The 19,720-nt window shown below is 35.5% G+C and overlaps 2 protein-coding genes across 3 annotated transcripts; one reads left to right on the top strand and one right to left on the bottom strand.

Annotated features, from left to right (window-relative positions):
* On the top strand, positions 1-3,042 carry mRpL28 (mitochondrial ribosomal protein L28). The gene is made up of 5 exons (XM_077436455.1): positions 1-141; positions 1,380-1,644; positions 1,711-2,030; positions 2,100-2,284; positions 2,358-3,042. Exons 1-5 carry the CDS (start codon positions 121-123, stop codon positions 2,410-2,412), a joined length of 846 nt encoding a protein of 281 aa, XP_077292581.1. The 5' UTR covers positions 1-120; the 3' UTR covers positions 2,413-3,042.
* On the bottom strand, positions 2,704-19,216 carry LOC143915695 (putative phosphorylase b kinase regulatory subunit alpha). Of its 2 annotated transcripts, XM_077436442.1 has the most exons (19): positions 19,071-19,216; positions 17,660-17,934; positions 15,460-16,445; positions 13,103-13,316; positions 12,916-13,025; positions 9,867-10,014; positions 9,485-9,649; positions 9,237-9,404; positions 9,030-9,171; positions 8,809-8,924; positions 8,544-8,735; positions 8,210-8,466; positions 6,885-7,013; positions 6,668-6,806; positions 6,333-6,380; positions 4,476-4,574; positions 4,280-4,398; positions 3,947-4,204; positions 3,312-3,874 (listed from the first exon to the last, which is right to left on the bottom strand). In XM_077436442.1, the coding sequence occupies exons 2-19, from the start codon at positions 17,916-17,918 to the stop codon at positions 3,647-3,649; spliced, it is 3,777 nt and encodes a 1,258-aa protein (XP_077292568.1). In that variant the 5' UTR covers positions 17,919-17,934; positions 19,071-19,216; the 3' UTR covers positions 3,312-3,646. The 2 variants fall into 2 exon arrangements, with proteins under 2 accessions (XP_077292569.1, XP_077292568.1); XM_077436443.1 differs by lacking the exons at positions 6,333-6,380; positions 9,867-10,014 and adding an exon at positions 12,662-12,809 and having other exon boundaries at positions 2,704-3,874.
* Between the last annotated feature and the right edge of the window lie 504 nt (positions 19,217-19,720).

Below are 19,720 nucleotides of genomic sequence, written 5' to 3'. Positions count from 1 at the left end.
AAACAGCATATCAACGTTGACAATCGGAAACACATTTGACAGCCGTACTACGCGTGTTGTTTGGAGACGGGCTGGAACTGAGGATTTTGCGAGGATTGCGAGGTCTCATCTTCCAAGTTCATGGCTGTCGGACGCTTCAGGGTTGGCATACCATTATTCACATAATTCAAAATTAAAAACACACTTCAAAAAAAAAATCAAACCAAATACACAACCCCTAGACGTATCCATCTGTCAATTCTGAATACGTATTGAATATTTATTATTATCACCTTATCAGTCATACATTTTGCATTGTTTTTTTTTACGTAAAAGGCCAACTAATCAACAAACGGTCATTCGTTGAACTTAATAATAGAATTATATACAGCGTTTGAACGAGATAACTGTATTTTCAGCAACTTCGCGTAACCTAACCTCAAACTGAACGCGAGGCAATATATCAAATTCTCGCTAGCCAGGAAATATTCCAAGTCTAATGATGCTCTTGAATTGATTTCTGAATTTGTTCGTAACTTCCTTACCACAGTTTATTTTTAATATAATAAAATTTTCATACATAAATATGTAATAATTTTGAATTGCGCAATATTTGTGCTATAATTGTATTCAAAATACTCACTGTCGTCCGGTGGGTTTTGAAATAATGAAATTTGCAAAATCCTGCTGTTAACCGTTTGCCCGCGGCCGTCTTCTATGGAAGCTTTGGGCGACAAGTCTGTAGCGCGGCCGTCTTCCATAGAATTTCTGAACTTTGCACGGGATTTTGAGGCTTATATGCGCCTATTTCAACTGTTTTAAGGTTCAAAATTGGTTGAATATATTACTGAGTTGAATGCCATCTATTCAATTTGCTTAAAATTAATATATATCAGTCAAAAATTTGGTTTTTATGGAACTATACTGAAACCTCGTTTATGTGACGTCACGTCTTCATACAATTATGAAGAATGATTATATGACAATTAATCCAAAACTACGAGACATATTATGTATTTTATTGTTTAAAATAATACTTTATGTGTTAATTAACATATCTGATTTCTTGAGTAAATATTAAAATCTGTATTTAAGGTCGAAAACTCGATTGCCAAATTCGCGAAAAAGGTGCCGCCGCGTACAGGGCTTGTTCGCTATATTTATTGCCGCGGGCAAAGGGTTAAATGTCTTCGTAAGTAAACTTTCGCCTGCCGGCAATGTCGGTTATTGTATTTTCTCTGGTTCATTCAAAAACGTTAACTTGGATAACTAATATGTGGTTCGCTGGCAAGGCGATAGTTTCTTTTCTCAATTATACAGATCATCTCGATCACCGTTTGGTCCGTATATTCAAGTTATTGCTTAAATTATATCTTAAAAATATTCAATTGTGTTTCTAGAAAGTCCAGAGGGCAGCCGGCTCATTTATAAAAACAAATCGTTTCGATCATGGTGAAGCAACTCTACTTCCGGAAGCATACAAGAAATTCTGGAGAGAATGGAAGGTCATGAAACCGGCCGCCGTGCATTATATACCAGAAGAAGGCAGATGGAAACGCAACATAGTAACCGGAGAGGTCCTTCCAATTCAAAACGTACCGATACCTATAAAATACCCGAAGGAAGCCGACTGGGGACTATGGGGTGGCGAAGGAGTAATTAAAGGTAATGACGAATAACTATACACAATGTATACACATGTGTTATATAATCATGCGTTCTGTGGGTCAGGTTTCCAAAAGAGACACGAATATAATAGACGAGTGCCTCACTTTTGGATCCCGTCTCTTAAAAGATCAGTCGTTCGGTCGGAAGTACTCGACGTATACCTTTCGATCATCGTCACCGAGCGCACGATAAAACTGATCCATGACAATTACGGCTTCGACCACTATTTGCTGAAGACTCCGGCGTGCGATTTGAGGTCTGTATTAGCGTTGAAATTAAAACGGAAGATTCTCCTCGCACTCTTCGACAAATGTCCGGCGTACAAAGACACACCTGATCAACAAACAACAATATACGAAGAATATAAGAACTATTTAAGCGCCGTAAGTTGAACATTTTCAGCACCTTCATAGTCTTTATGTTTTTTTTTTATTTAACTTGTTTCATTTCAGTATACGCCTGAAGAGATTGAATGGTACGGACTGACTTGGGGTCAAGCGATTCAAAAAATTCATTGGCAACAACAAGTTGTAAACGCACCAAAGCCGCTGAAACAAAAATACCGTTCACAGTTAATAGAGCAATTAAAGATTCACGGAATTGCCGAGGCTCAAGACGGGTCACCAGAACAAATGCCGTTAGTATTATTATAAATCCGAATCGTACAATTATATAATGAATTGTACTCACACGTTTATTTCAACTTTCAGGGGTCATTCGTGGATATCCAAGATGAATCCGTTCGGAAAGAAACATGAAACGTAAGGCGTAATATTAATAAAAAAAGGATAGCAATTGTAGAATAAGTTATACAGAAAAATACACAAACGTTGATAAATTGATTCATTTTTTTTATTAAAACAATACATTTTATATAAACTAAACTTTGAGATTAAAACGACTAAAAAATAATGGCACTAAATAATGGCGATATAATGATACTCAACAGCTTAGACAGGCCTGATCCTAGAGCTGCCATTTATAAAACATATGATAAATTGGACTCAAACATTCAACTGACTTCCAAACACACGACTTTTGTGACAGCTATGAATATGTATTTGTTATGATCTATAATAAGGTCCTAATAATGAGAGCCTATAATGCAATTTTTTAAAGATATAGTGTGAAAATGATAAAGTAGACGTTTAAACAATTAAAATCTGACAAGACAAATGGGTGGCAGAAAGTCAAACATATAAGGTTACTACCTGTTAAACGTTTATTACGATTATTTTACACCATCGAACTATCAGAATCGATTTAAACTTCCATCGTTGACCAAACCGCGCAAAATGGCAAAGTTTCAAAACGATTGGACGACTGTAGGAAGAGATACTGAATCGTTTGCGAAGTCAAACATAGAAAAGCCTTGTAAATAAAAAAAAGTTTATTAAAAACAAACCTCTTTTTAGTTTTGTATATAATATTAAGATATATAAATTATTATTTTGAATAAAAATACCAATAATTTTATTTTACTACCGCCATATATGTATAAAACTAAAGACTACACAGACGTCACCCAGATTTCAAACTTCAAACGCGTCTAAAACGATATTTTATCTCTATCGTAATGGCGGAGGATCCATTTACTTATATTGATAACCAAAATGAGCAATATGGCAAAGTATGAAAACGATCGGATAAGAGGCAATTTTTTTCCTGAATTGTAATCGTAAGTGAAACGTAGAGGAGGTTTGTAATAAAAAGGCCCAGTTGTAATTTATGTTCGATAGGTAGATGAAATATCTTAGCTTTAATAATCACATCAAAATCAACTGATCTTTTGAGACCAATCTAGCGTATATTTTTATCTTAGATTAAAGCTGCTTTATCAAGGAAGATTTGCCGATGCTCTTAGGAAATTTATTTCTACACATGAAAGAACAGTGGACTTTCAATATTGTAAATAAAAACTACTTAGTTGGATAATTATGTAAATCAAAATACATTAACAAAGTGAAAAAATCGTGATTGCGTCAATTTCATAAATAATCTAGCTGACGGCACAATCCAATTCTCCGGTTTTTGGTAAGCAGTCGAGGAGTGATGCGACGGCGCGCGTGATGTACGTCATCGTGCCGTAGCTTCCACTTGGTGCACTGTCGTAAAAATGCTGACAAACGAAAGCCGCTCCTCCACAGAGTAGTCCTCCTGATGCTGAAGCTTCCCGTTGACTCGTCGGCTTGGCACAACATAGAGTAGCATCACCGTTACAGTTGATCTACAAAAAAAACATAGCATCAATCGTCGAAAACAAAACCCCACATCAGTTCATCCGCCAAAGTATACATACCTGATCGTCCAAAAATATTTGATTCGCCTTGTGAACCAAGTGTTCGGCTGCGATGATTCCTCCGAGAGACGGTGCCACGTTGTATTCGGCTACCAGAGTCAGAACCATGAGAGCTTCGACGACCAGTTGGCGGTATTCCGGTTGTGGGATGGAATTAAGCACGGTTTCGACGGCCAATGCGAATTTGAGCTCTCCAGAAGTCATTTCCTGGGTGAGATTCTGCGGTAGTACTTTGCCTTCAATAGCTAAGCCTTGACACTAGAATAGATGTAAGGTTTTATATATATGTGACTTGCTATTTAATTGTTTACATTAAAGTAGTGGAATATATACTTTTTCTAGAACACTCCAAACTCTTGGATAGAAGTCTCGAGGGACTCTGTTCAGAGCACCGTCGAGCCTCCTTCTCCGCAACCACTGACCTTGTCTATCAGGTTCTACAATGCTATTAGCTGAAATTGAGAATGGTGTACAAATATACAGATTGAAGCCGTTTTTGGTGTTTGATAATGTTTGTATGTTATATTACCTTCGTCTAGATTGGATCCATCGTTGAGTATGATTCCGATTTGGGATTTTTTGCTAACTCTACCTGATTTTTGGCTGACGACGGAAATATTTCCTCTTCCTATATGGATTTATAAAGTTGAGGTTAAAACAATTTATAAATCATATTCATTTTTCAAAGACTTATAAAGAAGTTTCCCACAACTTTTCAGATATTTATCATATAAAAGTACTCTTGCATAAAAGATCCAAGCCACAATAGTAATACATAGTAGTAGATTGCTACCGACATATTGCACTGACAAAAAAAGTGTCATCTCAAAACATATAAAATAAAAAATGGCAATTTATCAGTTTGTTTCGATCATATTGCCTGATAGGTTCATTATATTAAATGAAATTAAAATAAAACTAACTTTATATGTACTTGTTGTTCACTTTTTTCAGCATTGCCTTTGAAAAACACAAAAAAATGAAACTGTATATAAGCAGTAGACTATAATTTTTAATTAACATGCACTTTCTCTTCAATATATACAATATTTCATTCTCTTATCTACATATGTATAAATTTATATTAAAACATGCATTGAAAGATGAAAGTAAGGATGAACAGATGAGAATAAGATTTTTTTTAAAAATACATAAGTCATATTCTGAATATGTTAATTGTAGCCGATTCGATGTAGCCGAAGACTTACGAGAACCGAACATGCTGTCGCATTTGTGCAATGGGATGTAACATTGTAAGGACGTAAAATAATTTCTTTATTTTTTTAAATATTATTTCTTATTTATCTATATAATATTATTACAATATAATTCAATGCAAGGTCTTTAATAATATTAATATAAGTTTTACTGTCTATAGCATGACGTTGACAATTACTTTTACTGTCTAAAAAATATAAATATCCATTAACCCTTTGCCCGCGGCAATTAATATAGTGAACAAGCCCTGTACGTGGCACCTTTTTCGCGAATTTGGCAATCGAGTTTTCGACCTTAAATACATATTTTAATATTGACTCAAGTAACCAGATATGCTAATTAACACAAAGTATTATTTTAAACAATAAAATACATAATATATCTCGTAGTTTTGGCTTAATTGTCAAATAATCATTCTTCATACAATTGAGACGTATCGTCGCCATTGTTCAACAGACGTGACATCACATAAACGAGGTTTCAGTATGGCTCCACAAAAAACTAATTTTGACTGGTATATATGAATTTTAAGCAAATTGAATAGATGCCATTCAACTCTCAGTAATATATTCAACAAATTTTGAACCTTAAAACAGTTGAAATAGGCGCATATAAGGCTCAAAATCCCGTGCAAAGTTCAGAAATTCTATGGAAGACAGCCACGCTACAGACTTGTCGCCCAAAGCTTCCATAGAAGACGGCCGTGGGCAAACAAATAAATTAGTAATATTAACAACTTACGTATTTTATATTAAAATTGTATTAATGTGAATATTTCAAAGTACGAAACACGAACTCAAAACTAACAAAAAATAAAAGTCAAATTATACCGACCGATATACGCACGAACAATGTTGCATTTCTTGACTAAAATGCAATGCGAAACTGAAACGAATTGTAATTGGCCATCGCGGGTCGAGTGGGGGGTGAATGCGATAGCATGTACGTTTTACGCAATTCTCAGATTAGATCAGTTCGACTATAATAGTTTGTATCTAACTTAAATGCGATTAATATACATAAATTGGTATTAAATTGTAGATAAAAAGTAAAAATGGAAGGGGTTTCAGTGCACGGTTAAGTCTGAAGAGAGTGCAAGAATAGTAAAAACCAAAAAAAAAAATAGTGTTTTCTACAGAATGGATTAACACGTCATGTCTAAACTTGCCTTTGACTGGTTTTATTTTATCAGACACAATCTGTGTGAATGACTTGGCTGCAAACAAAAATATCAAATCATAAAGTATTATGGAATGATTATAAATAAAGTGTAGCAATCGACTTGCTCGTATAAATCAATGAAATGTCAAAATCAAATACGTCTATGGATTACTTACATGATGCGGCTTGTAAAATTGAAACGAATCATTAGATTAAGTGAGTTTTTGATTATTATAAGCGACTTGCTTTGTTAGAATCAGCGTAATCAAATGATGACAGTGAAATCAATATGACAGCAAGCCATATGAATTATAAAATGAATTAAAATAATAAAATACTAACCGCTGTTGATTGCGAATTCTTTTCCACTTAGTATGTGGTATAAAAGATTTTTCATCTCGAATGGCGATAGATTGAGAAGACGATCTGAAGCTTCTTCTCCATCGCATGACAAAGTTCTAGAGAGCTCCGTTGCCATTACCTTTATTAAATTTAATAAAAAAAATATGAATCAAGTTGTATTAATTTAAAATTAACCTAATATAAATGAATAACTTACTTGAATGATTAATCCGACACGCAAACGCAACATTTCCAAGAACAGTTGTGGTTCAGTTCTGATGAACATTGCCAAATAGACCAGCAACTCTTGGGTCAACATAGCAGTACTCTCATCGTCTCCGTAAGCCTGGAAAAAAACATTAATATAACCAACAATAAAGCTCAGTAGTTGGCGTTTAATGCTTTCAACTGAAGGGTCATGGACCAGTGTTGTTGGCCAGACCTTGGATATATGTGACTCCAAGTCGATCGTTTCGGATCAGAGTTCACCGATTTAACTGATTTTATTGTTGAAACGGTTCCACCAAAATTGCTAACCTACCCACCTACATACTCTGTAAAAATGTATGTATTTCTCGTAAAATTTGCTGTATAACGAATTTGTTCATAGATGTCTCTGGACAGACTTGTGTTTACGTCTGTTAAGGCATACGTTCCCCCACCATCTATGTATTTAGTGCTCAATGAGTGGAATTGTTCACGTAAAATTAATCAGACACGCAAAGGTGGTCCTCAAAGACTTCATAGACACATCTATATAGACAAGCATAGCTACTCGTGAAGAGCTGACCTCTTGACGTGTAAGGCTCATCACTCGAGGAAGCAATTTCGCTCATTTGGCAATCAGGAATATTATCTGTACATCTTAAAAAATAAATAATTTACAAAGAGAGAAGAAGGCATTTAAATCAACCACATTGAATCTTCATCATGGTTTATAGAACCGGAGCCGTAACAGTATATGGTATTGTATAAAAAATATAATTGTATTTGTAAAATATATTGAATTGTGAGTACTTTTGTACAAAAAAATGGAGCTACCTGTAATTTTTTATTATTTTATTTTTTATGACAACACATACCAGGAAGGCATTACAGGAACCCCAATGCGCCTTCCTGGCCAATTACAAATATAGCAGCATTTTTCATTATATAAGTAACTGAATTACGAGAAACTGAAAAACTAGCAAATCAATGAGACATCTATCAAATCGTACACAAACTTATTTATTGCACATTAATCAAACATAAATTATTGGTGACATATTGTATATATAGGAAGGATTTTGACCAATTTTTACCGGGAACCGTTTCAACAATGAAATCAGAGAAAATTGGTAAACTCTGATAGAAAACGATCAACCTGGAGTCACAAATCCAGGTCTAACCAGCAGCATACTCTGAAAAATTCATTTTCACTCGAGGCCCGGCCCTGGGATCGAACCCGGCCGCTAAGCAGAAGCTTAACAACCGAGCTATGCTGCTGGCTAATAAATTAAAATATAATTCAAATCAAAATTTGAATATGAAAACCATACATACCAAATGAATGAGATGCCTGAGTTCGTTTTCAGGTAGAGGTGCTGTAATTGTATACTCGTTCGATGGTGGCATACCGACGGTGACTTGTTTCTGCCTGACGAGAAGATCGGTGACGGCTTTTGCTAGATCTTCCACTCGCTTTCCGAGCATACCAGCCGTGTGACGGACGAGACCCCAAAGCTTTTGTTGGCAAGCTTTTTCATACAAACCTTTGAGGAGGTCTTTGACAGTGACCACTCTCCCCATCTCCAACATACCTGTGTACAATATGCATCAGTATTTTCAATTGTATATTCGATAGTAATACTCGGATGCCGATTGGGTATACATATACCAGTGTTGTAATCGAGGCCATGTGTATCCACCAAGTATTGCAGAATGTCTCCTTGCTCTTCCAAACTCTCTTCTTCGCGGAGCATCGCGAGCAATTCAGCAACTTCCTGATCGGCATAATGCGAAGATGTATTACCGGTTTCCGAGCTGCAACGATGGCGCATTCCTCCACCACGAGGAACCGACAAAGTAACTACAGCAAAAAAACTATCAACAAAACAATCCAGATACAAAAAAAAAATACACACAATCAACGACGAATAAACCTTTAATAGTCGTGTCAAACTCATCCTTAGACGGTGATTCAGATTTGGCTCTATCGAAGTTTGGCGATTTGATCTCAGGACTCTGCGGCGAAAGCAGCGTGGTCGTTGATGTTCCCCTTAAAAACATAAGGAAATAAAATAGAATCAATGTCAAACAAACAAAAACATGCATTAGGCCATTGAACACTACACATGTTAGCTACAAAATATTCCATAGTAACTTATTTATCGATTTTCTCCTCCAATCTCCGGGTCCTGGCGAAGGACTGCGACCGCCAGCTTTTGCGATGGCGTCGACGTCTAACCAAGAAGCCTTTCTATCCGGTGGGCCAACGCATTCACCTTCCATTCCGAGGGTTTCAGCTGAAACGCACATTCGTTAAGAAGATCTACAAAAGTATTCAAATACGTATTAATACAATACGAACAATCAACGTTGATCGATCTGGTCTTTTTGATGGCTCCTTTGACGGACATCCTACGCCTCAAAGACCTATTATTCCGATTTCCACGGGTCTGAGTCAACAGACTCCATTTATGACTGAAAGATTTCATCAGATGCTCCTCTAAATACTGCTGTACCTGAGGATTCAACTCTGAAAATATGCAGATACACTGATTAGTTCGATTAATAAAAAAGGCGTAATGCCTTGAATACAAGTTGAAATTTCCATACTGTCCGGATAACCGTCTTCTTGGCTGCCGAGAAAACTTAAATTGGTTATAGCAGAGGTGCTTAAAAAGTCACCCAAATTTCCCAAAGTGACACGAGTGCCGTTTATATAGCCGGATTTCAATTTCTTCATGGTTGTAATCATAGCCATAGGTACTTTACCTTGATCTGCAATCAATTCAAAGGCATTCTTATTATCAAACAATTCTTTTGATTGTATTTTATATTCCAAAACCAACTTAATACAAAATATATAATATAAGCAGACATATACAAACACACAAACACACACACACACACACACGTCCAACAAAAAGGATAAAACAATAGCTATTACTACTTCTACTTAACAAAATGATTGCGTTCATGGAATGTTATTCATTACCTAGGAGATACTGTGTGGCTAATAACGTAATTGTAGGACGGCCGAGCATATGTTTCCAGCTCATGCCGAGGAAGGCTAAGTTGGCCGTAAAATTGCTGGCGAGCAGGGCCGGATCGCGCGACGTGTAGTATTCTTCGTAATCGAAATTCTGTTTCAGGTAATCACGAGTCATGATCAAACAGGGCACAAAACAACAGATACATTATTAAACTACATAATGCTACGTTAATTACAGTAGAAGATCATACAAAAGTCACGGTAGAGAACTACAATGTATTTCCAACGGTGGCATCGAGAAAGAATACTCGAAATAACAAACGAAATGGAAAGGAACTTCACATATACATATGTATACTAAGCTAAGGTATTTTAGATACACTCGTAATGAACGATGAACTATACTACTAGTACGTACATACATACCAAAAAGTCGACCAATCGAAATGGAAATCCTTTCACATAATGAACATTACATAAAAGATTTCATTGTATAAAATTAAATCAATATTTTTTTTAAATTCCATTTTTGTGTTAATACAGAGACGATATTTTCATACGAATTTGCAAAACTTGCCTTAAATTCAGTCAGTATGGCTATTAGTGGCGTCGCAAAGGCAAAATACCAAAATGTCATATTTTGTGATAAAGTTACGTTCATTTTGAAAAGGACAATGTGAGCGGGTGACTAATAATTATAATTAGTCGACAAAATTCGCCAAAAACATTAAAGTTTATGACTTTTCTTTGTAATACATATGCAACCTTTGTATAATTTGTCAAATTTGCAACTTTTTTACTAGCCTCTTCTTACTTTTTTAGGTATTGAAAGCATTAATGTGGCACCAGATTTGAGGCCAGATAAATTGTACATTTGATACAAGTGTTATTATACAAAGTAAATACATATCAATTAACATCCACAAAGACATTTATGGTTAAATTTGTAAAATTGCAGCATTTTATACAACTCACCGAAATCCGAGACTGCTGAAAACTCGAGATTTGTGTGAAAATGGGTAAGGTTGCCAATTTGTTCGAACCGTTTCAATGAAAATCAGATAGATTGGCAAACTATGTAGGAAACGATTGACCTGGAGTCATAAATCCAAGGTCTGGCAAGCAGAAACCAGTAGGATTTGAACCCGTGACCACTTTGTTCAAAGCATTATATGCTAACCACTGGTTTATTCTGCTGCACATACGATTTTTTGGGTTTGCATGAAAAGCTTTCATACTTGTTCCGACATTACATCGTCACTGTCATCGCCCAGCCTTGCAAATATTCCATCGATGACTTCAAATATCGCATTCCGTAGCCCTTCTCGCAAAAATGTTGAGATCATCAAAAAAAGCTTGCCCCAGGCGCCATTTGCCTTTGCTACGCCACTGATGCCTACATAATGCCTTAGTAAATGAAATTGAGTACAGTGGGAGAGAAACAGAACTGGATCTTTTTCATTTTGCATACCGACTGTTAATTGAATAAATTGATTAATAAAAAAAGCATTTATTAAGGGTACCATTTATCGGGAAATAAAAAGAATGTCCCTCTCTAAAATAGCTCGCACGATAGATTCGGTTTTCGCCTGGCGAATCAAATGTAAAATGGGTTGCCAATAACGAAAATAAAATTTGACAAAAATATATACCGACCCCGACGACCTAATCTTAACCGTTTGCCCGCGACTGTCTTCCATAGAATTTCTGAACTTTGCACGGGATTTTGAGCCTTATATGCGCCTATTTCAACTGTTTTAAGGTTCAAAATTGGTTGAAGAATTGAATGAAGCTTTGGGCGACAAGTCTGTAGCGCGGCCGTCTTCCATAGAATTTCTGAACTTTGCACGGGATTTTGAGGCTTATATGCGCCTATTTCAACTGTTTTAAGGTTCAAAATTGGTTGAATATATTACTGAGTTGAATGCCATCTATTAAATTTGCTTAAAATGAATATATATCAGTCAAAAATTAGTTTTTTATGAAACTATACTGAAACCTCGTTTATGTGACGTCACGTCTTCATACAATTATGAAGAATGATTATTTGACAATTAAGCCAAAACTACGAGATATATTATGTATTTCATTGTTTAAAATAATACTTTATGTGTTAATTAACATATCTAGTTACTTGAGTAAATATTAAAATCTGTATTTAAGGTCGAAAACTCGATTGCCAAATTCGCGAAAAAGGTGCCGCGTACAAGGCTTGTTCGCTATATTTATTGCTGCGGGAAAAGGATTAAATAAATAAGCGTTGGCTGCAATGATATTATGATTACCCAGTGAAAATGTAACTGGTTACTGGCAGCCCGTTTGACGTTTGTTTTGTCGGCCGAACGCCGATTCTGTCGTGCGAGCTATTTTAGAGATGTTAATTTGACATTAAATGTCGTTTAGACATTTGTCGTGTAATTAATTTCACAGCCAAAAATATTATCCCATTTATTAATACGCCTGTCACCTAAAATACAGTAATAATAATTAAAAAGTAAATATTTTATATATATGTAAGTGCAAATTTCCATTTGAACCGATCACCTTTACAAAGCAAATAGCATGCCCGTCTGCGAGGGGGACTAAATTAAAACCAAATATGCGATCGAAGCGATTCACCGAGACATTGAAATAATTGGACACAGATCACAAAAAAAAAAACAATGTGCGAAAATGACAAATAGAAGACAGTCGTGTCGTGTGTTAGGTATGAAGTGAGATCACATCAAATCCATATCCGATCAAATATATATATAAAAATTCTATAATGCTTCGAAATAATCAATCGTCTTAAATACCTAAGTGTAACTGTTTCACGGTCAAAACAACGAGCGGTTTCCCGAGAAGATTTTGCCACGCTGATTTGAGGAAATTTATTTCCCCCTTCAGTATATCAACCATCAGGTCATAGTCGGATGCGATGTAGAAACGAGTCATGTCCGAAAACTATACGGGGAAAGATTGTACACGATTTTGTATAACTTGTGTTAGTGAAATTTTGCACTTTGCAGTCATAATTAATCAATTTAGTAATAAGAGTGCGTCCGCTGACCTGAGGCGTGAACGCAAATATCCTGTCGTTCAACGAGTACAGTTTGCTCGTACTTAAAATTCCCACGTCTCGAGATATTCTTCCAGAGAGTCCCAACTTTTTGTTTCTTCCTATAAAGTATACGCTTGAAATGTCAAAATACATACAAAAATTGATTATTTTATATAAAAATAAAAAAAAACCATACCTAAATAGGTATATAAATGACTTAACACTCGTGCTGGCTGCACTTCAATTGGAGCTACTTCTGCAATAGTCTGTACGAAAAGATCATGCTCTAAGAGTTTATCTCTAATCTCTTTGTCCTCTGCTAGTATGACGACTTGCACGACTACGTCGGGCTTCTTTTCGGAACACAAGCGTCTGTTCAATGGATCTAATTCACCAGCAGCAAGAAATCCCTGTAATTTAATGGAAAGAAATCAACATACAGCTTTTGTTTAAAAATATAATTATACAAGTGTTGTCAGAGAAATGTTATAATAATAGAATAAATAAATTGTGTCAATATTACGCGGTACGTCTCCGTATAACAACGCTACAACGCACGGAATACAATCAGATCAATTTACTTATAAAAATGTATCCCATGTTGTTTATTGTGTGTTTTTGAATGCATTGTGCAATTTTTAACGATGCACATGCCCATCTTGCGAGTAATATAAACAAATGGAGAAGTTTTTATCGAACATACGTCGAGCACTAAGTGTCAAATACGACGGATGCTAAAATTATTTAGGAATGTCTGTGGACAATCGTCACTTGACAACAATATAACGCCGAAAGTCACTTCTATTATTATAACATTTCTCTGAGTGTTGTACCCAATTACATATCATCGCATGAGTGTTGGCATATTAAGTTATTAAATAAAAAAAAAATTAAAAGAAATGTCGGTTCTGTGTTCGATCCACACGTGGTCGAATTTTTTTCAAATACCTTTTAAATATATTTAATTGTTTAATATGAAAAAAGGTAAAAACTACCTACCTACCCACCTACATGTAAACTATATAAAACAACGATAGAAAAATTAATTAATTAAATAGATTTTCAATAGATGGCGGTAAATTCTCTGCCAAGAGGAAACATCGGTAGCAAATAGTATATATAGAAGTTTTTTCTTTTGTTATTGTATTCGTATATACGTTTTGGCAGCGGTTTAGCTGTGACGTACATATGTATGTCGAATCAAAACAACTATTATAGTACGGCGAGCGTTATCTCGGACAGACAGACAGACAATACCTTTTAAATATATTTAATTGTTTTATATGAAAAAAAAGGTAAAATCTACCTACGGTAATTGGATTATTAGTCACATAATGACCGCCCAAAAGACGATTTTTGCTATGAAAATCGCGAATATGGAATATTTGGCACTCGAGTTCTCGTTAGTGTGATAGTTATCGTTAGTATGATGGACTTTTCGGCTGCCAGATGTTCCGTTATAGATTTTAGTGACTTTTGGGCGAGCGCTTTGTGACCAATAGTCACCGAACCCCTACCTACATATAAAACACCGATAAAAAAACTAATTAATTAAATAAATTTTCAATAGATGGCGGTATATTATTTTGGCCTATCTGTCTAGCAGCAACATTCGCTTCGAACAGCATATATAGAACTTTTTGCTTTTGTTATTATTCGTATTACATTCTACATCATTTTGTTGGAAGTTTACGTACACGTATGTCGAATCGAAACGACTATTATAGTACGGCGAGCGTTATTTCAGACAGACAGACACATAGAATAGCGATATTACATATATATATGATATGATGATACAATAATGAGCATACTAGGGATTCCAATATCGGTACTACTGAAACCGGTTCTACCGGTCTTTGATCAAAATTCGATCTTCAGTACTACTGATAGTATCGAAATATTGATAGAATTGTTTTGAATTTAGAGGAAAACATTGTATCATTGACAGTTTGTATGGATTATTCGAAGAATGAGTAAACACCTTTTTGATCTGATATTCAAAGGAGCCGCTAAGTGTATCATAAATTTAAAAATCAAAGATAATTTATGGCGAAAATATCGTACTTACACCCGAAACTAGTTCCGAATACATACATACATATATTGATTTATAACTGATTGTTAACAATGGTAAGCCTATTATTTTCACTCGACAATTATTTTAATACATATACATATAATAATTAAAAGCTACAACCATCACTTCCACACAAAAATTCTTCAATTATTCACAAAAAAAGTTTCAACACTCACTGATCGGCAGTGGAAAAATTTTCGGTAGTACCGATATTGACAAATATCGGTATTTTTGGAATCCCTAGTGCATAAATATATGTATGTATGTATTTTTTAGACTAAGATTGATCCCGGTATTGAGATGAACTCTCGTCCCAACCGTGACAATCTTTTAAAAGGCCAAAAAATGACACAAGAGTCAAATGACAAGTCTGATCACTACGAAGTTTCACCTTTGAATCTTCACTTATATATTCCTGTGTTATTTTTTAGCTACTTTGCCCCATACATTATAAGCTTTAAAGTTAATAATACCTCTTGTAAAAGCTTTCCTAAAATGTATAAAGATTGGCCCCACAAGAACGGACATCGTCCGAGTGGAATTCTCTCTTGGCTACCCGGATCTTTATACTCAGCATCTACTTTGTGAGCTGGAACTGCATACAATTCCGGGACCAGCTTCATACCATCCTCGCCCTTGATCAATATCTCATCCAACTTCTGGGAATATTCGCCTATGGACTGCTTATCGCCTTCGAAACAATAATCAATGACAAGATAGCAAAAGAACAACGGCCAGTCGCATTCGATATTCTCAAACATCCTCAATTCCCACGGCTCATAGTACAATCTGTTCGGATCTTCTTTGGGAGTTTTGTGACCATCTCTTAGAAAACGCTTACATCCGTATTTACCTCGCAGCTTGTTAACAATAGCGTCGCGGGTCTTTTCGATCAGCTGAGGATCGTCAACGGCAAAAGCCGGAAAGCTGATTATAGCCAGCAGACCGGAGTCGAGCTCTTTACTGTTCGACTCTCTAGGCAGCATTGATTGTAACACTGCTTGACATTTCTGAGCTTCATCGGCCAGTACGTGAATAACACTAGAAGGTCCACCTCTAGCGCCGAATAGATCGAGCTCGTTCATAGCTTCTAAAGCAGCCTTGGCCATTCCGATAGAACTGGCGTTCAATTCCGGAAAACCGTGATTGGTTTTATCACCTCTTTCCCAAACACCATAGTCCGGAATACAATACGCAGACTCGATATAAAATATTAAATTTTGAATGAATGCAACTTCGTCTAGTGAAAATATAATTTGAAGACCTGACGCCGTCATCTGAGCTAAAACTAACAAATACAAAGACACAGCATCGATCTGCAAGTGACCCCATTCTTGGTCTCCGACTACGGTGCTGCCATTTATCGATGAGTATTTAGCGTGCAAAGAATCCAACGGATTCTGTGAAGTTTTAAAATCCTCTACTTTTTGCTTCTGTTGCATCATTGCCATCAACAATCCTGTAAAATAAAAATAAATATATAAATTTGATGGTGAATAAGATATCACTTCATTATTTTTTACTTTATCTATGTACGTGGTAAAAATAGATGAATTTTTTGTGATCATGCTAAAATTCGAACTCGGAATCGATCACTGATCACGTTTTCATGAACTAGAAAAAATGTGTGTGTGGCTGTGTATTTTGGGGATTTTTTGAACACCGTTAGTCCTATCGATCTGAAACTTAGTATCGATTACTGGAATTCTTATCAATACGACGTAAATTTTTTTCAAATTTTTAAGTTGACCGGAAATGGTATCTTTCCTTATAAGTGTCCTCTTTTTTTAAGTTTTTGAATTAAATTTAAATTAAATTTGAATTAAATTTTTTTTGCATGTAATAGAAATTGTAAACTTTATACCCCAATATTTTTTAAATATTTTTTCTTAAACCGGAAGTAGTACTTTTACTCTAGAGAATCGAGGTTTTTTTATGTTTTTCTCAGAAATCTATTGGTTTATTGAACTGAAATTTAATATCTAGAAGTTTAAGCTTAATACCAAGTTATGTATAAAATTTGGTAAGCATCCGTCAACCGAAAGTGGCAGTTTACTCTTGTTCGATTTTTCTTCCACTATTTTTTTCGACCCCTTAAACATGTGTGCTCTTCACGAAAAAATTCATGTATAATTCTTGAATCAATGTGATGAAAATAAAAAAAAATCACTAAATTTAATAAACCATAAGTGGGATTTATTCCTCTTAAAAAAGTAAAAAATGTTGTGACCACGATTTCTTCCACACTCCTGAACGTATCAAGCTGAAAATTTTTATTTCTATTCTTTATGTACTAACTTAGAGTTGATAAGATTTTGCTCAGAATTCGTAAACCGGAAGTAGTAATTTTTTTTAAAACAATATTTAATTATCTTATTTTGACCTATTAAATTAATTTTATTTTCTTGACATTTAATATGTATAATATTCATAGTGATTTTAAGTAATAAAAAAATTTAGAACAAAATCCGATATCCGGAAGTAGAACTTTCGTCTTGTGTAAGTTTCCCTACATTTGCGCTCAATTTGTATTGATAATGCTAAAATAACCGGTATGTGTGAACGTGTATGTATGTTTAATTATCGCATTTTGTTTTGTGACCTTCCTATATATTCCTCAAATACATACATAAAGTCATGGGTTGGTCACATCCGAATTTTTTATAATGGTACCTCTCATTAGCTTGACACAGCTCTGCTCCAGTTCGTATGCTTTAGCTCGGTCTTCGTCTTGATCAGCGATCTTTTTATACGCCATCGAAAGGCCCCATACTGCTAGAATGCAGTAAACGTTATCACGAATCCATGCATGATCATTTGTCGGACTCGCTGGAAATAAGCCTGTTACGGGTTGTTGGTGGTTCATCATGAGTCGGTGGACGACTCGTTGATAGTAGTCGAGGCGCACCCCCGAATTGCTCCGACTCCTCATCTTTGCACAATAGTTTCTGCACAAACAGTAGGAGACAGATAAAATATTACTTTGCACAATTCAAATTGGAACACGTATTCAACATATTCTTTGTGAAGAGATGCGATCAGTAAATTTACTATTGGAATATAGAGAATTGAACTTTAGATAGATATGAGAATTGAAAATAAAAAAGGTAAGTAGTTCAGCTAACAGATTGAATTATTTTTAATGATAAATTAGTACTGGAAAAAAGCCCTGCTTATGATTTAGGGCGAAAACACATTGAAATGAACGGCACGGCACGTCTTCTTGGCTTCGAGTCAAGAAAAGGCGTTCCCAGTTCATTGTTAATTCGTACGATCTTATTATTTCTACAAGTTTCTCCTACATTTCTCCAAATATGTGATTAACCGCTATCAATCACTGTGAAGCTTACATCTATAAACACTCCAGGGGGATATATTTTCAGGACTGCGTGCCTCAGGGATGGTAATTGGACTATTCGTCACATTGGGGTGGTCACAAAGACAATTTTTGCCACGAAAATCGCGAATACACAATATTTGGCACTCAAGTTCTCGTTACTATGATAGTTATCGTTAGTATGATGGACTTTTCGGCTGCCAGATGTTCCGTTATAGAGATTTTAGTGACTTTGTGACGAGTAATTTGTGACCAGTAATCACCGAACCCTCAGGGATGGCTAGGCATGCTTGGGTTTTTTTGCATGGTAAAAAAACCACGTGCCGCGTGCCTCTCAGTGTGTTTTCGCCCTTATAGTCGATAATAAAAATGTTAGTAACCATATATCGTATGGCGATTTATCAATTTATGTGCAAAATATATTTTGTTATGTGAAATATAAAATTTACTATTGAAAACAATACTCGTTGAAATCAACTGTATTTATGTCGGCTAAAATCCATTTGTTATTTATAGACATCATAAATTGTCACATGTATGTGCATGTTTACATGCATTATAAACGGGATGTGATTATGAATATGTGTGTATTGGTAATTTGTTTGCAATTATATATAGATTACAGCTTAGAATTTAAAAATTTGCGTGTGTATGTTGTATTGAAGTTTATTGACACGATAGTTAAATTTGATTGATTTTAATAATATTATGTTTGGAGGTTATGTTTAATTGATATAGTGCTCCTACAGAGAGCGCTGCGGTCGTTTTTTTCTTTTTGTAAAGGGTTTCCTCGGAGCTGAAGAAGGAAACAATCGAGACGACAACGAAGTTTAATCGCCAGGGCAAACTAATGTCAGACACTGACTTGATTGGCCACTCGCCAATTCTTTTCCGACCAGCATTTCTCAACCAGTTGTCAACATTATACAATCAAAGCATTATATGATATATTGAAGCAACAAGTGGTTAATTGATTGTAGCATTTCCAGTTTCGTTGCTTGCCTACGTGAAAAGTCGTCGGAAAGTGATGATTTTTTAAGCTTCAGCACAAGTTGTAGGTTTAATTTATATTATGATCCATCGGTTCTCGTTTCCTCCTATAAGTTGGAGAAACGATATAATAATTAATGAGGTATAGGGGGGGTTGAGGGTTTTGGACCGTTTCCCAGCCTATGGAAATTCAGTTGAATTTTGAAGAGGATCTTTATTACTCGATTAATACAGGTGTATTTGTATGTAATAGATTCACTGGAACGAGCTAGGTCGAGTTCCTGAAGCTCACTGGCATCTGGGGACGATGCACTGGTTTATAAAGGTGTTGCTTGAGCAACGCGTAGCTGGGCTGGTGAGATCACGTTCTGGAAGATTCAGACGGGGTCGAGGTCTTCCTTTGTGTT

This window comes from Arctopsyche grandis, chromosome 8 (assembly GCF_051622035.1).
Source record: "Arctopsyche grandis isolate Sample6627 chromosome 8, ASM5162203v2, whole genome shotgun sequence".
Taxonomy (NCBI): Eukaryota; Metazoa; Arthropoda; class Insecta; order Trichoptera; family Hydropsychidae; genus Arctopsyche; species Arctopsyche grandis.
This window is presented reverse-complemented; position numbering and strand designations above follow the sequence as displayed.